General features: G+C 36.1%; 4 protein-coding genes across 6 annotated transcripts; 3 read left to right on the top strand and 1 right to left on the bottom strand.

Moving 5' to 3' along the window:
* The first annotated feature begins 1,788 nt into the window (after window positions 1–1,788).
* ceh-16 (Homeobox protein engrailed-like ceh-16) lies at window positions 1,789–5,352 on the top strand. The gene is made up of 5 exons (NM_001392158.1): window positions 1,789–1,824; window positions 1,940–2,137; window positions 2,455–2,587; window positions 2,734–2,812; window positions 4,899–5,352. Exons 2-5 carry the CDS (start codon window positions 1,942–1,944, stop codon window positions 5,052–5,054), a joined length of 564 nt encoding a protein of 187 aa, NP_001379631.1. The 5' UTR covers window positions 1,789–1,824; window positions 1,940–1,941; the 3' UTR covers window positions 5,055–5,352.
* On the bottom strand, window positions 5,312–7,644 carry polk-1 (DNA polymerase kappa). 2 transcript variants are annotated; one of them, NM_001129220.3, is made up of 6 exons: window positions 7,350–7,644; window positions 7,144–7,296; window positions 6,841–7,075; window positions 6,437–6,792; window positions 5,877–6,386; window positions 5,312–5,794 (listed from the first exon to the last, which is right to left on the bottom strand). In NM_001129220.3, exons 1-6 carry the CDS (start codon window positions 7,548–7,550, stop codon window positions 5,459–5,461), a joined length of 1,791 nt encoding a protein of 596 aa, NP_001122692.1. In that variant the 5' UTR covers window positions 7,551–7,644; the 3' UTR covers window positions 5,312–5,458. The 2 variants fall into 2 exon arrangements, with proteins under 2 accessions (NP_001122692.1, NP_001379588.1); NM_001392159.1 differs by having other exon boundaries at window positions 5,342–5,794; window positions 7,119–7,296; window positions 7,350–7,594.
* Window positions 7,645–7,979: 335 nt separating this feature from the next.
* gpr-1 (G-protein regulator 1) lies at window positions 7,980–9,830 on the top strand. Its single transcript, NM_066499.6, has 4 exons — window positions 7,980–8,258; window positions 8,310–8,810; window positions 8,861–9,468; window positions 9,521–9,830. Exons 1-4 carry the CDS (start codon window positions 8,011–8,013, stop codon window positions 9,739–9,741), a joined length of 1,578 nt encoding a protein of 525 aa, NP_498900.1. The 5' UTR covers window positions 7,980–8,010; the 3' UTR covers window positions 9,742–9,830.
* Window positions 9,831–10,218: 388 nt separating this feature from the next.
* On the top strand, window positions 10,219–12,619 carry dnj-10 (DnaJ homolog dnj-10). 2 transcript variants are annotated; one of them, NM_066501.4, is made up of 9 exons: window positions 10,219–10,322; window positions 10,388–10,491; window positions 10,543–10,623; window positions 10,670–10,825; window positions 10,928–11,218; window positions 11,268–11,569; window positions 11,621–11,844; window positions 12,116–12,230; window positions 12,300–12,619. In NM_066501.4, the coding sequence occupies exons 1-9, from the start codon at window positions 10,229–10,231 to the stop codon at window positions 12,301–12,303; spliced, it is 1,371 nt and encodes a 456-aa protein (NP_498902.1). In that variant the 5' UTR covers window positions 10,219–10,228; the 3' UTR covers window positions 12,304–12,619. The 2 variants fall into 2 exon arrangements, with proteins under 2 accessions (NP_498902.1, NP_498901.1); NM_066500.7 differs by lacking the exon at window positions 12,116–12,230 and having other exon boundaries at window positions 12,300–12,545.
* The last annotated feature ends 1 nt before the right edge of the window (window position 12,620 follows it).

The following is a 12,620-nucleotide window of genomic DNA, read 5'->3' on the forward strand; positions in this document are numbered from 1 at the left end:
AAAGATCAATCAATTGTCATAACTGAACCAATCAGAAACATTTGTGTTCTACCGTATCATACCTGTTCTCATCCAATTAATGAAAAGATGCGCCAATTTGTGTATATGACACCCTTCTCCTTTCTATCAAAACTAATTAAGGGGAGGCCGAAAAAGGGGAGAAATGACTTGCCTCAAATGTTGAATATTCTTTCTTCAATTGAAAAATATAATTGAAATTTAAGAGACTCTCCTGATGATCATACAAAAGATCTAATCTTGAAGCGGCCCGTGCGAGGGCTCGACATTGCTGTGTCTCTCAAAAAGGTACGGTATTTCTGTGTTTCACTGTCTTTGAAGTGTTGAAAGGCCCAATTTCAGATGACAATCTTCGTCTTTTCCCCCCTTTTTGCTGTCTTACTGTCTTAATCAATTTGCCGTTTTTTTTTGTTTGGCGAAAGTTTTTACCGCGTTTTCGGTTGATTGGAGGTAGAAAGTTATTATTGAATTTCAGTTCTTCAGGATGACAAAATTGGGTTACGGTAGTTGAGATTACTATATGCACCTTATGATTTGCAGTGTTAGCAAGAGTTATAAGAAAAAGTGCTCAAAGTTGAACTTTAGATTAAATATTCAGTTTTGAACTTCACACATTTTCACAGTTGGAGGGACACCTTTCTGCTGTACTTTGATAGTTTTCTATGGAACTTGTGCAATTCCCTGTATATTTTTGCAAACATATGTCGGCGTTAGTACCTCTTGCCAAAAATTTGGCAATTTTCTGCCAAGCTTTTACATTTTTTCAAAACTCTAGTTACTTCCTTCCAAAATCTTGCAACGCGGTGAATATTTGGATAAGAAGGAGATGAAAAGGGCTAATTGAGCGTGTCATCTTGACAAGTAAAGTAAGTATGTGTCAAAGCGGGAGGGAATACTTTAAAATTAAAATTGGGGGCTCTATTTCTCTATCTTCAAAGAGGTGAAAGTGACGGGCGGTCAATTTAATTAGATTTGATACTGGTTAGAAAGGAGGTGGTGAAGTAAAAATAATCAAGTAGGTAAAAAAGCAGATTTACATCCACTTTTTCCCATTAGTACTACTGATAAAATAGAGGCAAAGCCAAATCTTCAAACCAAATTTTTTGCGGTTACCAGAGATCGAAAAAGTAGTGACACGTGTTTGACTTTTGTTAAACCCTTGAACACATACATATTGCGTTGCATCTCCTTATTACATAATGTTTAATTCCCATGTTATATTACGCAACTTTTTCTATCCATCATAAACTGGAGTGATGCCTTTAGCCTACTTTTTTGGGCTCAGACCAAAATTTTAAATCGTAATACTTTTGGTTGCAACAATGAATTTTTAAGATTGACCGAAATTTTCTAGCTCGGCACTCAATTTTTTATTCATAATTTGTAGGAGGATATGTTTTTATTGAGGTATACGGTTTTAAAAGTAAAGTAATGGTAGTGAGATATTCCCAAAATATTTTGTGTTTCGAACACCTGGTCCACTCTCTGTGGAAAAACTGGAGACCTACCCAAGATTTTTTTCAAAATATCGTAACCTGCCCGATCGCCCAAATCTTCTGATAATTGTTGCTGGTATATATTTTTTATTTAACTGATCTCTTTTTACTCCCTCTCTCCTTCACCTCATTCACTTGTCACCCGTAATTAGGTGTGAAGAAGGCGGGAAAAGAGGCGGAGCTTCCTTAGAGCGGGGATGGACGATGAGGGGGAGTTTGTGTTGTATCTCCGTTCACTGACCGGTTAATCAGTGAGGTGCTACTCGTTTTTTTCTTTGTTTGAGAATTAATGTTGATCAACAATACTTAGGTGAACATTTGAATTAATGGCATTTTACCCAAAGTTTCGAACTCGAATATCCTATTTTACTGGGGTTTTGCACTATTTTCCATTTATTGTAAATTCATTTTATTTATTTTTTCAGAAATGATTCTGAAATTCGGTATTGAACGAATCCTGTCTTCCCCCTACCCTTGCCCATCTCCAACTATTTCAACTCCTGCTACAAGTCCATCAAGTATTTCTCCTACTTTTGCATCTCCAAATGGAACACCAAATATTGCGTCAAGTATGTATCCTGCATGGGTGTTCAGCACAAGATATTCCGATCGACCATCTGCAGGTATGCGACTTTTCAGCAAAATTGATTGTGTATATTCTAGAAGGTCTCTGAGTAGACATACTTGAAAGTATACACTCCAGGAGTAACTCTCCTCTTATTCAAGACAAATTCAAAGCAATGTTCATTTCCTACAATGTTCAAATACAAACATGCGAACACTATTAAATTATAAAATCTGAAGAAAAAAACGTTTTTTTTTTGACAATTACCAAATTTATGAAAAAGTAACTCTATTAGAAATCATTCAAAAAATCACATCGGATATAAGTGTAATTTGATTTTTTTTTAAACTATATGCCATATTACAATATTTTCAGGCCCTCGACATCGAAAATCCCGAAAACGAGAATCAACTGGAAGTAGTGGAAGTTCAGAAGAAGAAAAAAGACCACGTACTGCATTCACTGGAGATCAATTGGACCGGCTCAAAACTGAATTCCGGGAAAGCAGGTAATCATGATTACATGTTTTTAACATTTTAATGTCCTAACTCGGCAAAGTTTTTATAAGGAGTAAAAATTATAGATTAGTCGTTTTTATAGTTCAAATTATATTTCCGATTACCAGCAACAACATTCAAAAAGTCAAAATTCCAGATATCTAACAGAAAAGCGGCGACAAGAATTGGCTCACGAGCTCGGACTCAACGAATCGCAGATCAAAATCTGGTTCCAGGTATGTCACTGTTCTCACTGTTTTCAACTTTTTGAGATAAGAAATGACACCCTTTGTTAACATATGTTCCCGACAAAAGAAATATTCACGGACCATTATGGTAATTGTGGGGGTGTTATAATGGAAGTGCGATTAGTATTAGATTACATACATGATAACAAGGAGTTGTAAAGATGTAGGTGAGAGGTCAATGACACTTTTTCTGAGAATCATAAAATATAATAAATCCTTTCATCTTGTATCACGAATTTGTTAGGTAGAACTCGGAAATGTGTACGGTTTTCAATGATAAATCCTGAAATGTTTTTCAAAATGTTGTGAAAAAATTTACTATTTCTTACTTAAGTTAGAAAGTAAGATTTATTTTCAATGAAAGTTGATTTACTAATAAACAATTAAAGGAAATTTTCATATTTATATTTCTATGAACAGCAATTTCATTAACAACTTTGGCGATTTTCAGCAAAATCCATGCAATCTTTGAAAAAAAAGTTGCTGTCTAAAATTCTCTAAAAATGGTTTAACCTCAGGAGATTCTATAGAAGGCAGCCGCGCCTGCCTACAGGCAGTTGTTTTGGCATGAACAAAATATTCTTGTTACCGAAAAGCTCTCCGTCATGAAAAATTGAGTTTTTTGAAATTTCAAACCTTCCTTTTCTCACTCCAGTTTAAAGAAATAGCAACACTATACGGTTTCCCTTTTATAAGATTGATGGGGTTAAACTGAAAGCGCGAAAAATTTGAAATTCGTGTGCGAAGAACATCGGAACTCTGTCAGTGTTTGTCTTTCTATCGTTCCGCCTGACATTTTGATTGATTATACTCCTTTTCTCTACAGTATCCCAATTAAAACTTGAACCTCTTTTGAAACGAAACTATAACCTTGAGAAGAGAGTTTTGAACGCGTACAAAACTCTTGGTTCCTAATTTTCCAGCAGATCTCACTGATTGATACTGTCGTCTCGAATTAGGAGAGTTGTTCGGTTCTTTTCGGGATATAATGACATGGTTTCGCATATGATTTATTAATAGGTTATGTACGGTACCATGACAAATTGGTAAGAACATGAAAGGAGCGCAATAGTTGCATAATGAAAGAGTCCTAGGTATCTGATAAGAAGATATGCGCCGAGAAAGGTATTGACTAATAGGCAGGTATGAATTTGATTGAGTGTAACAGTCTCTCTCAGGCACTTATATCTCCATGCAATTTGCATTTGAAACTTATTCATTAGTTTTTTTTTTTTACTTTTTGGCAGTTTCATTTAGTTCAGCAAATCTACAAAATGAGCAAGTGTGGCCATTTCTCTCAATATTTTCATTGAAATTTAGTGTTAGAATATAGAAAAATACCTATTTGTTTGATAATAACATTTATTCTAGTTGGGACAATGCTCAAAAAGTTGATAATTAAGGATCGATTTTATAATTTTAATTTCGTGGGGATTACTGTAGGTGATACTTTTAAACACACAGGGTGGTCTTGTCCGAAAAGGTAATTAGTCGTTTTTTTTTTATTGTCACACTTATTCACTCAAAAAACACGTTTCCCTTTTGTCTCCTGTCAATGAGTTTTTGTTTCAAGTCAAAAAACGGCACGCGACATACCGACACCTTGTATGGGGTAAGATAACCATCACATTTTATTAGGGGAGAGAGAAGAATTGAAATGACATGGGACAATTTGAAGACGAACATTTGAAATTTGAATATTCACTGAATAGATTTCAAATAGGACTTCCACGAAGGCATATGTATATTACCTCTGTGTACTTTTGCCATAACTTACGCGCGGTGGTATTGCCACGCGGAAAGCGGATAACAGTAACTCGTGTCGATCAACAATTGCAGCATATTATTCAATTTTAATATTAATGAAAATTTTAAAAATACGTGTAAACACTATCAGAGGCCCTTAGATTTTACAGTAATTCGTTGTCCGCGTAGCGAGACCTTGCGCGTAAGACATGGCGAAATTATCATCTTTAGAAGTCTATGTCATTGGAAAGTTGGTAAATTAAAACCACCCGAACTTCTAAAACTTCTTAAATTCCAAATAACAAATTTAAAAAAATATTAATTTCAGAACAAGCGTGCCAAACTCAAAAAGTCGACATCTTCTGTTCCAAGAGATCGATGCTCCTCCGTCACTCCAAATCCTCATAATCATCCGTCAATTCATGGAGGATATCAACTTATGGCTCAGTTGGCAAAGGTTCAGGCTCGAGCTTACATGCCATGAAATATTGATTTTTGTTAGGCGGTTACGGTAGGCCTTGTCTACCGTAATCCTAAAGTATCCCGGTAATAACTTTCTAGTTACTTTATCAAATTAGTGATATTCTCCTCTAGCCAACTAGTCTTCCTCCATTCATTTTTTTTCGTTTAACTTTTTCTCTCGACCAGATCTTATTTGAAATCGAAATACCTCAACATTCAGTTCTCCAAAAAAATCAAAATTTCCTCCACACACGTGTCTCCTCTTCAATGCTATATGAATTATCTCATGACTTTTCATTGTTTTTCTTTTTTGAATAAAGTTGATTTTCATTCAAACGATTCATGACAATATACACATGGATAACAAAAATTAGAAGGGGATGTATAGATTAATCACAGTTAGTAACAGTTAGAATTATATTCTTTTTAACCACTTTTCTTCCAAAATGAGTCGATTGTCACCATTTTCTTCGCTTTTGGTCTCTTCTCTTGAAGTTTTCGCTTTTTCGTAGAAGGTCTTTCTGGTTTCTGCGTTGATTTATTTTCCACAGAAACGCAAATTAACTCGGGTCCGTCATCGTTTTGCACTTTCAGAATACACTCATCGACGTGGCAGTTCATAACGTCTAAACGATTTTCGACATCAGTTCCACAAATGGGACAAGGACGAGTATCCATCATTATGACATCATCATCGTCGACGTTTTCCGATCCTTGTAGATTTTGAATTTGAAGTTTTTTCTCATTCCAAAACTCTGTGATCTGAAATAAAATGTCTCAAAAAAATAGAAGAAAACATTGCTTTATATTTATCAGTTATGGTTTTCAAAATTTTCTGACATACCGTTTTGCTTCTTTTTTTCTCATCTTCTTCAAATATCAATTGTGATAATCTGACTCCTAACAATCGAATTTCTTTTCCTTTTTCTTTTTCCAACAACTCCAGTGAGAACTTTTGAATATCTTCAAGTGACTTCACCACATCAGAAGGTGTCAACGATCTTGTGAGAACATCGAATGAAGATAATTTTAATTTTAGAGTTACAGTTTTTCCTCCGACAATTCCTGATTTACGAACATCTTCTTCAAGCATTCTACAGATTTCTTGATGCTCTTCTAGGAGGATGTTGAAATCCGAAGTTGGAGAAAAAGTTCTCTCAACTGAAATGCTTTTTCTTCGTGGATCCGATTCAGATGGACGACCTGGCAGTCCGAGAGCCGTTCGAAGGAAAGATTCTTGTGAGAGAGGCGTGAAACACAAAGGGTATAGGTTCTTCTTCAGATTCATATCACCAACAGTTTGAATATCCATTGCTTTCAGTTGAGCTTCGCATACACGACCAATTCCTCCAACCTAAAAAATTATCTAGGTAAAACTAGAAGGTTATGCTTTAATAGTCTCACCTTACGAATCGGTAAATCCTTCAAAAACTCCATAATCGCGTTTTTATCATTTTCTAACACATATTGACCATTTGGTTTGTTCAAATCAGAACAAATCTTAGCGAGCATAAAGTTAGATGCGATTCCAGCAGAACATGTTAATCCCGTGAGTTGTTCAACTCGAAATCGAATTTCTCGAACAGCCTCCTCTCGTCCAGTTCCGAACTCCACATGGTCGTAGTAGATTTTCCGCGATTTTTCGCATTTTGGACAGATCGATTCTTCGATTTTCAAGTCTTCCAAAGTATTTTCATTCTCGTCGAAACGGGGTAACCAACATGGACAATCTCCGCCGAATCTGTGACGCTTGAAGGTTTCTAGTAAGCAAATAGTTTTTTGTTAATAATCAAATCTAAATCACTAACTTTTTTCTGTATTACTTGCCACATAGTCTGTCAAATCTATAAATGCCTCATCCAATGACATCATTCCAACATCCGAATCGTATTCCATGAAAATTTGTGAAAATTGGCGACTGACTTTAGTGTATTTAGGGTAATTTCCTGGAACAATCGTTAGACTCGGACAAAGTTTATTTGAGATGAAGCCAGGCATTCCAGCACGGACTCCAAAACGGCGAGCCAAGTAGTTGGATGTGCTCTGAAAGAATAGATTTAAAGCTTTTCCGAAATCGAAAATTTACTTTTCAAATTGAGTTAGGTGCTTACCAGCATTGCCGATGAGCCTACGGCCATAGGAACTGTTCTCAGTGCAGGATTATCTCTCATTTCAACTGCGGCAAAATAAGCATCCATATCTATACAAACACAGTCTCTTGATAAATCTCTAGATGATTCCAGTTTCATCTCAAGATTCTCCATCTGAAAATTGGAAATTTGCTCTAAGTAAATTTATTAGCTTTTAAAATACATACCAGTATCTCAGATTTTTGTCTTTCTTCTCTGGTTGCTGTTTGCAAACGATTTTTGATTTCTAAAACTTTCTCTTCAATTCTTGATTGTTGTTTTTTGGAAAACGACGAGTAGGACGCTGATGTGTTTTCTTCGATGACTTTCGTGATTTTCTCCTTATCCAGTCCATTCATTCCAGCTTTATTATCGTTGAAAGTCAGCATTTTTCACGAAAAAGAGCCGGATTTTGAAATTCGCGGAGAAACTCCACTGATTGTGAGTGTGCAAATGCGCGTAATGGTGTACTTACGTACATCGGCAACACATTTGACGACATATCAGAAAGCGGCGCCAAATTAGAAGTTGAGTGCGCGAGAAAAAACTACGCGTTAACCGCCAATTTTCACTTCCCCACAGATCTGTCTCGAGATTCTCGAGTCATTTTTCAAGTTTATTTGTTTGTCAGCGGTTGTTTTATTGAAGATTTGTAAAATTTATAACAAAATGTGCAATAGTCTATTAAACCTCGTGAGATATTTGAAGAAACTTTCCCCGTTTTAAATATTTCGTGTATTCGTGGAGATCGCGGGAATGTTTTGCCTGTTTCCGTAAAATTCCTCTATTTCTTTTATTTTTGCTTGCAATTTTCGATTCATTTCAGAAGTTTCCACATTCGCAAAACGAATGGACGTCTCTTATTACGATGGTCCCAAGGATGAAGTCGCCGAAGCAATGCTGAAAAGCGCGGTGACGGCCATGAGATTGGGACAATACGAGGATGGAAAAGGACGCTTAGAGGAGATAATGGAGTTCGGAACCTCAAATTTTCAACTACTTGGTACAATCTACATGTATTACGGAAGAGTGTGCAGGCATTTGAACCATGATGCCAAGGCCTTGGAGTTTTTCGAACATGAGTTGAACATGTTCAAGTAAGTGAATCACAAAAATGAGCTGGACATTCTATAACCTTAATTTTTCAGATTGATCTTCAACTACCCAGAAGCATGTGATTCCACACGTCGCATCGTCGAGCAGGCACTCAAAATGGGAAAGTTCCCCAAGGCTCGACGGTTTGCTGAGGATCTCATTGATTACACCAGCAATAAGAAGAACGGAGAGAAGTATATCGGTCAAGCTCGAATTTTGTTCGCTTCCGTGTGCCTCGAAGGATGTGAAAGAGACGTCGAGAGTAATCAAGATGAGAAGAAGAAGCTTTTGTCAATATGTGCTGAACAGATTGCAGCCGTGAAATTGTTCAACGAGAATAATACGGAAGGAGCTGTGTCTGAGACCAAAATCATGTTACTTGAGGCGAAATGCTTGTCACTAGACGAAAAATACGAGGAATCGCGTCGCAAGTATCAAGAATGCATCGATTTTGCCATCAAAACAGACCAGTTTGAAGCAGTTCACATCGCCTATTACGACAAGGCTCTATATGCTGAGACAGATCTTCTTTTCTTTATTATCAGAGATCTCAGGTAATTTTTAGTTTTAACGATTAATAAAAATATCAATTCTTTATTCACAGAAGTGCTCTCTTCTACGCCACGAAATTCGGAAAAGAGCGAGATGTAGTCAAATATAAGTCGAAGCTATCCGAAGAGATGCTGAGAAATGGCGAATTCCACGAAGCATATCTCTACGGATTGGAAGCGCTTGTATCGATTCGGAAGCTTGGATTGAACGAATACATTGGAGATGTGTTGCTTACAATCGCAAAGTGCCTCATTGCACTTGGAAAAAGACGCCAAGCTGCTTATTTTATCATCTTGGGGAGTGTTCTGACCATCAACCAAAACAGTTTCAAACTGTTCTACGAGCAGATCGACGTGGCGATGAATCAAGAGAGAAGCGAAACGGCAACTGATCAAGATGTATGCCTCGCAATTGATTCGTCTCCTGATCCGACATCCTCGAATGACATGATTAATAAGTTCGTCGTCGAACTGGAGCACGCAACAAATGTGGAAACCTGGGAAATGATTGTCAACGGAATCATTGACGACCAGAAGAAACCAGTGGCGATCGAAAAGAAAGAGAACGAGGAACCCGTAGACATGATGGATCTCATTTTCAGTATGAGCTCACGTATGGATGATCAAAGAACTGAACTGCCTGCTGCCAGATTCATTCCGCGTAAGAAATGTTATAAATAAGCGTATAAGTATGCAAATTTATATTTTTCCAGCTCGTCCAGTGTCATCGGCATCGAAAAAGACTACAAAGAGTCACAGAATCCTCCCTGGACTCCGTGCCAATTGGACAAAAGTGCAGTCGATGAAGTTCGATGGTCACACAATGAATAGGATCCTGAAGAGGTCGAAGAAAAGCAAATCGTCATTGGATTCTACAAATTCGATGCAGGGCGATGATACTCGAAGCGATGATGTGACAATGACGTCCAAATAGGACCATTATTTTTTCTGTCAAATAATACAATCAAACTTTCTTTATTTATTTTTTTTTTACTTTCTTTCAGTAAATATTATTATCATTTTAGTGGTTCTTTTATTTTATTTGCTGGTCAGAAAAGCTGATTTTTTCAATTAGCGAAAATCCATCAAGTCATATTTCTATAGACTCTTTACTACATACGTTGATGACTTTCGTGATTTTCTCCTTATCCGGTTCATCCATTCCAGCTTTATTATTGTTGAAAGTAAATAAGCATTGTTTCCCGAAAAAGAGCCGGATTTTGAAATTCGCGGAGAAAAAGTTGAAAATTGAAAAATCCAAACGATGCTCCGATGTTCCGTCCGAAATGTGTGTTTTACCGTGACGGTGTTTGCAGACAGCTTGAAAAAACATTTATTTTTTTATTTTAATTTTATTAATTTATTATTTATTTTAGAATGTTCTATATTTTAAAATGTGAATTTGTTTCAGGGTACTCGGAATGTTTGTCTTAAACCGTTCAAGCGGGCTCATTCATCGATCTGTACCTTTATTAGCTCAAGTATCCACGCCTACGACTTCCACAACAAAATTAGGTTAATAATTCTCCATTTGGTGATAAACCAATTCTTTTCTGCTTTTTTAAAACATTATGTTACAGCTCAACTTCACACAACGCATGCACTAAGCAAAGAAGATTATTATAAGACTTTGGGTGTCGACAAAAAATCTGATGCAAAAGCAATCAAAAAGGCTTATTTCCAGGTAATATAAGTTTTTATCGAATACTTTGTAAGTATAAATACGTTATTTCAGCTTGCCAAGAAATACCATCCAGATGTAAACAAAACAAAAGAAGCGCAGACGAAATTTCAAGAGATTTCTGAAGCATATGAGGTATTTTCAACAAACAATAGAGCAGGCTCGAATCAAAAATATTAAGGTACTTTCCGATGACACAAAACGTCAAGAATATGATGCATACGGAAGCGGAGGTGGCCCAGCTGGTGGAAGAGGTGGTGCTGGAGGTTTCCACCACCATGGAAATGTTGATGTTAACGAAATTTTCAGAAGAGCATTTGGTGGAGGGGGTGGAATGGTGAGTTCTCCTTATGAATTCTTCTGAATATTATATTAATTATATAATTTTTATTGTAATTAATAAAAACTACAGTTTTATTTATTTTTTCGCTGATTCCAGGGTGGCTTTAATTTTGATAATTTTGCCCAAAGTGCTTTCGGACATTCTGCTGCTCAGGAAATGGTTATGGATATTTCGTTCGAAGAAGCTGTCCGAGGAGCCACCAAAAATGTTTCTGTAAACGTAGTTGAAGATTGTCTGAAATGTCACGGAACTCAAGTTGAACCAGGTCACAAAAAGACGTCGTGTCCGTATTGTAACGGAACTGGAGCAGTTTCTCAACGTCTTCAGGGTGGTTTCTTCTATCAAACAACTTGTAATCGATGCAGAGGAAGTGGACATTATAATAAGGTAGAGTTATTGATTTTTCTTTTATTGTAGCTTTTAATTTTTTCTTCAGAATCCTTGTCAAGAATGTGAAGGTGAAGGTCAAACCGTTCAACGACGTCAAGTATCATTCAATGTGCCAGCTGGAACTAATAATGGAGATAGTTTGAAGTTCCAAGTGGGGAAAAATCAATTATTTGTTCGTTTCAACGTTGCACCATCTTTGAAATTCCGACGTGAGAAAGATGATATTCACTGTGACGTAGATATTTCTCTGGCTCAAGCTGTTCTTGGTGGTACTGTAAAGGTTCCTGGAATTAATGGAGATACATATGTTCATATTCCGGCAGGAACTGGCAGTCACACTAAAATGAGGTAATAAATCTCCAAAAATTGGAACTTAAATATTCATTAAACAATTTTCAGATTAACAGGAAAAGGAGTAAAACGATTGCATTCTTACGGAAATGGAGATCAATATATGCATATTAAAGTAACGGTTCCGAAATATTTGACAGCCGAACAGAAACAAATTATGTTGGCTTGGGCTGCGACGGAACAGCTGAAAGATGGAACCATCAAAGGATTGGAGAAAAATCAGAAAACCGAGGAGAAGGAGACGAAGAAAAATGAGGAAAAGAAGTCTGAAGGTGAAAAAATATGATTTCAATTTGAAACAAAGGTTTTATCAAAAAGTTGTCTTTAAAAAATCGAGAAATTACCAAAAAAAATTCATTAATTTTTTTTTTTTAAACCGACATTATTGGTTGTAAAGATTCAAAAAGTTTGTAAAATTTTAAAGTTGTTTGAAAAATACCTGAAAGTCTTGTTTTTTTTTTTGCATTCTGATGCACTTGTAATCTCAATTTTTCCCCAAAACTGATTTTTGATTCTTTTCAATCCAAAATTACTAATTTATAGGTGCATCAGAATCACAAAAACGGAGAAGTGAGCCAGTAGCTGAGAATGCAGAAACTATTGACGAAAATCAAGAAAACGAGGGATTTTTCGAAAAAATTAAACGAAAAATTTTCGGGTAAATATATAAATTTCTAAACAAAAATTAAATATTTTTGTTTCATTTGTATTAATTGAAATTTTCCAGATAAGTCCGAGGAGAAGTCCGAGTCAAAAGAAGAGCCAAAAAACGAAGAATCTAGTGAAACCCCCGAGAAAAAAGCTGCAGAATCCTAATATTTGTCGCAATTTATCGATTACTGTCCCAATCTTTCCAGTTTTGTTCCCTTGAAATTTGTTTTGTCTCATTTGTAGTTCTATTAGAGTGATTATAGTGTCTTTTTTGTTACACTTGTTTTTTTTTTCTATTTTCAATTAAACCGAAACAAATTTATCAAATTTTATTCAGAAAGAGATAACACAACTAGCAATGATATGAAGAGTTTTATGGATGAAACTGGATTTTTTT

The sequence above is a fragment of the Caenorhabditis elegans genome, chromosome III (assembly GCF_000002985.6).
Source record: "Caenorhabditis elegans chromosome III".
In the NCBI taxonomy this organism is placed as follows: domain Eukaryota; kingdom Metazoa; phylum Nematoda; class Chromadorea; order Rhabditida; family Rhabditidae; genus Caenorhabditis; species Caenorhabditis elegans.

What these genes read in the sequence shown, in the direction of transcription:
- ceh-16 (NM_001392158.1), top strand. Translation starts at nt 1,942, where the DNA reads ATGATTCTGAAATTCGGTATTGAACGAATCCTGTCTTCCCCCTACCCT. An exon ending in TTCCGATCGACCATCTGCAG is followed by an intron (nt 2,138 to 2,454) that starts GTATGCGACTTT and finishes CAATATTTTCAG; the next exon opens with GCCCTCGACATCGAAAATCC. An exon ending in ACTGAATTCCGGGAAAGCAG is followed by an intron (nt 2,588 to 2,733) that starts GTAATCATGATT and finishes TCAAAATTCCAG; the next exon opens with ATATCTAACAGAAAAGCGGC.
- dnj-10 (NM_066501.4), top strand. Translation starts at nt 10,229, where the DNA reads ATGTTTGTCTTAAACCGTTCAAGCGGGCTCATTCATCGATCTGTACCT. An exon ending in TTGGTGGAGGGGGTGGAATG is followed by an intron (nt 10,826 to 10,927) that starts GTGAGTTCTCCT and finishes CGCTGATTCCAG; the next exon opens with GGTGGCTTTAATTTTGATAA. An exon ending in TGAGGAAAAGAAGTCTGAAG is followed by an intron (nt 11,845 to 12,115) that starts GTGAAAAAATAT and finishes ACTAATTTATAG; the next exon opens with GTGCATCAGAATCACAAAAA.
- gpr-1 (NM_066499.6), top strand. Translation starts at nt 8,011, where the DNA reads ATGGACGTCTCTTATTACGATGGTCCCAAGGATGAAGTCGCCGAAGCA. An exon ending in CATGAGTTGAACATGTTCAA is followed by an intron (nt 8,259 to 8,309) that starts GTAAGTGAATCA and finishes TTAATTTTTCAG; the next exon opens with ATTGATCTTCAACTACCCAG. An exon ending in TGCTGCCAGATTCATTCCGC is followed by an intron (nt 9,469 to 9,520) that starts GTAAGAAATGTT and finishes ATATTTTTCCAG; the next exon opens with CTCGTCCAGTGTCATCGGCA.
- polk-1 (NM_001129220.3), bottom strand. Translation starts at nt 7,550, where the DNA reads ATGCTGACTTTCAACGATAATAAAGCTGGAATGAATGGACTGGATAAG. An exon ending in TAGGCTCATCGGCAATGCTG is followed by an intron (nt 7,076 to 7,143) that starts GTAAGCACCTAA and finishes CTATTCTTTCAG; the next exon opens with AGCACATCCAACTACTTGGC. An exon ending in AGGATTTACCGATTCGTAAG is followed by an intron (nt 6,387 to 6,436) that starts GTGAGACTATTA and finishes ATAATTTTTTAG; the next exon opens with GTTGGAGGAATTGGTCGTGT.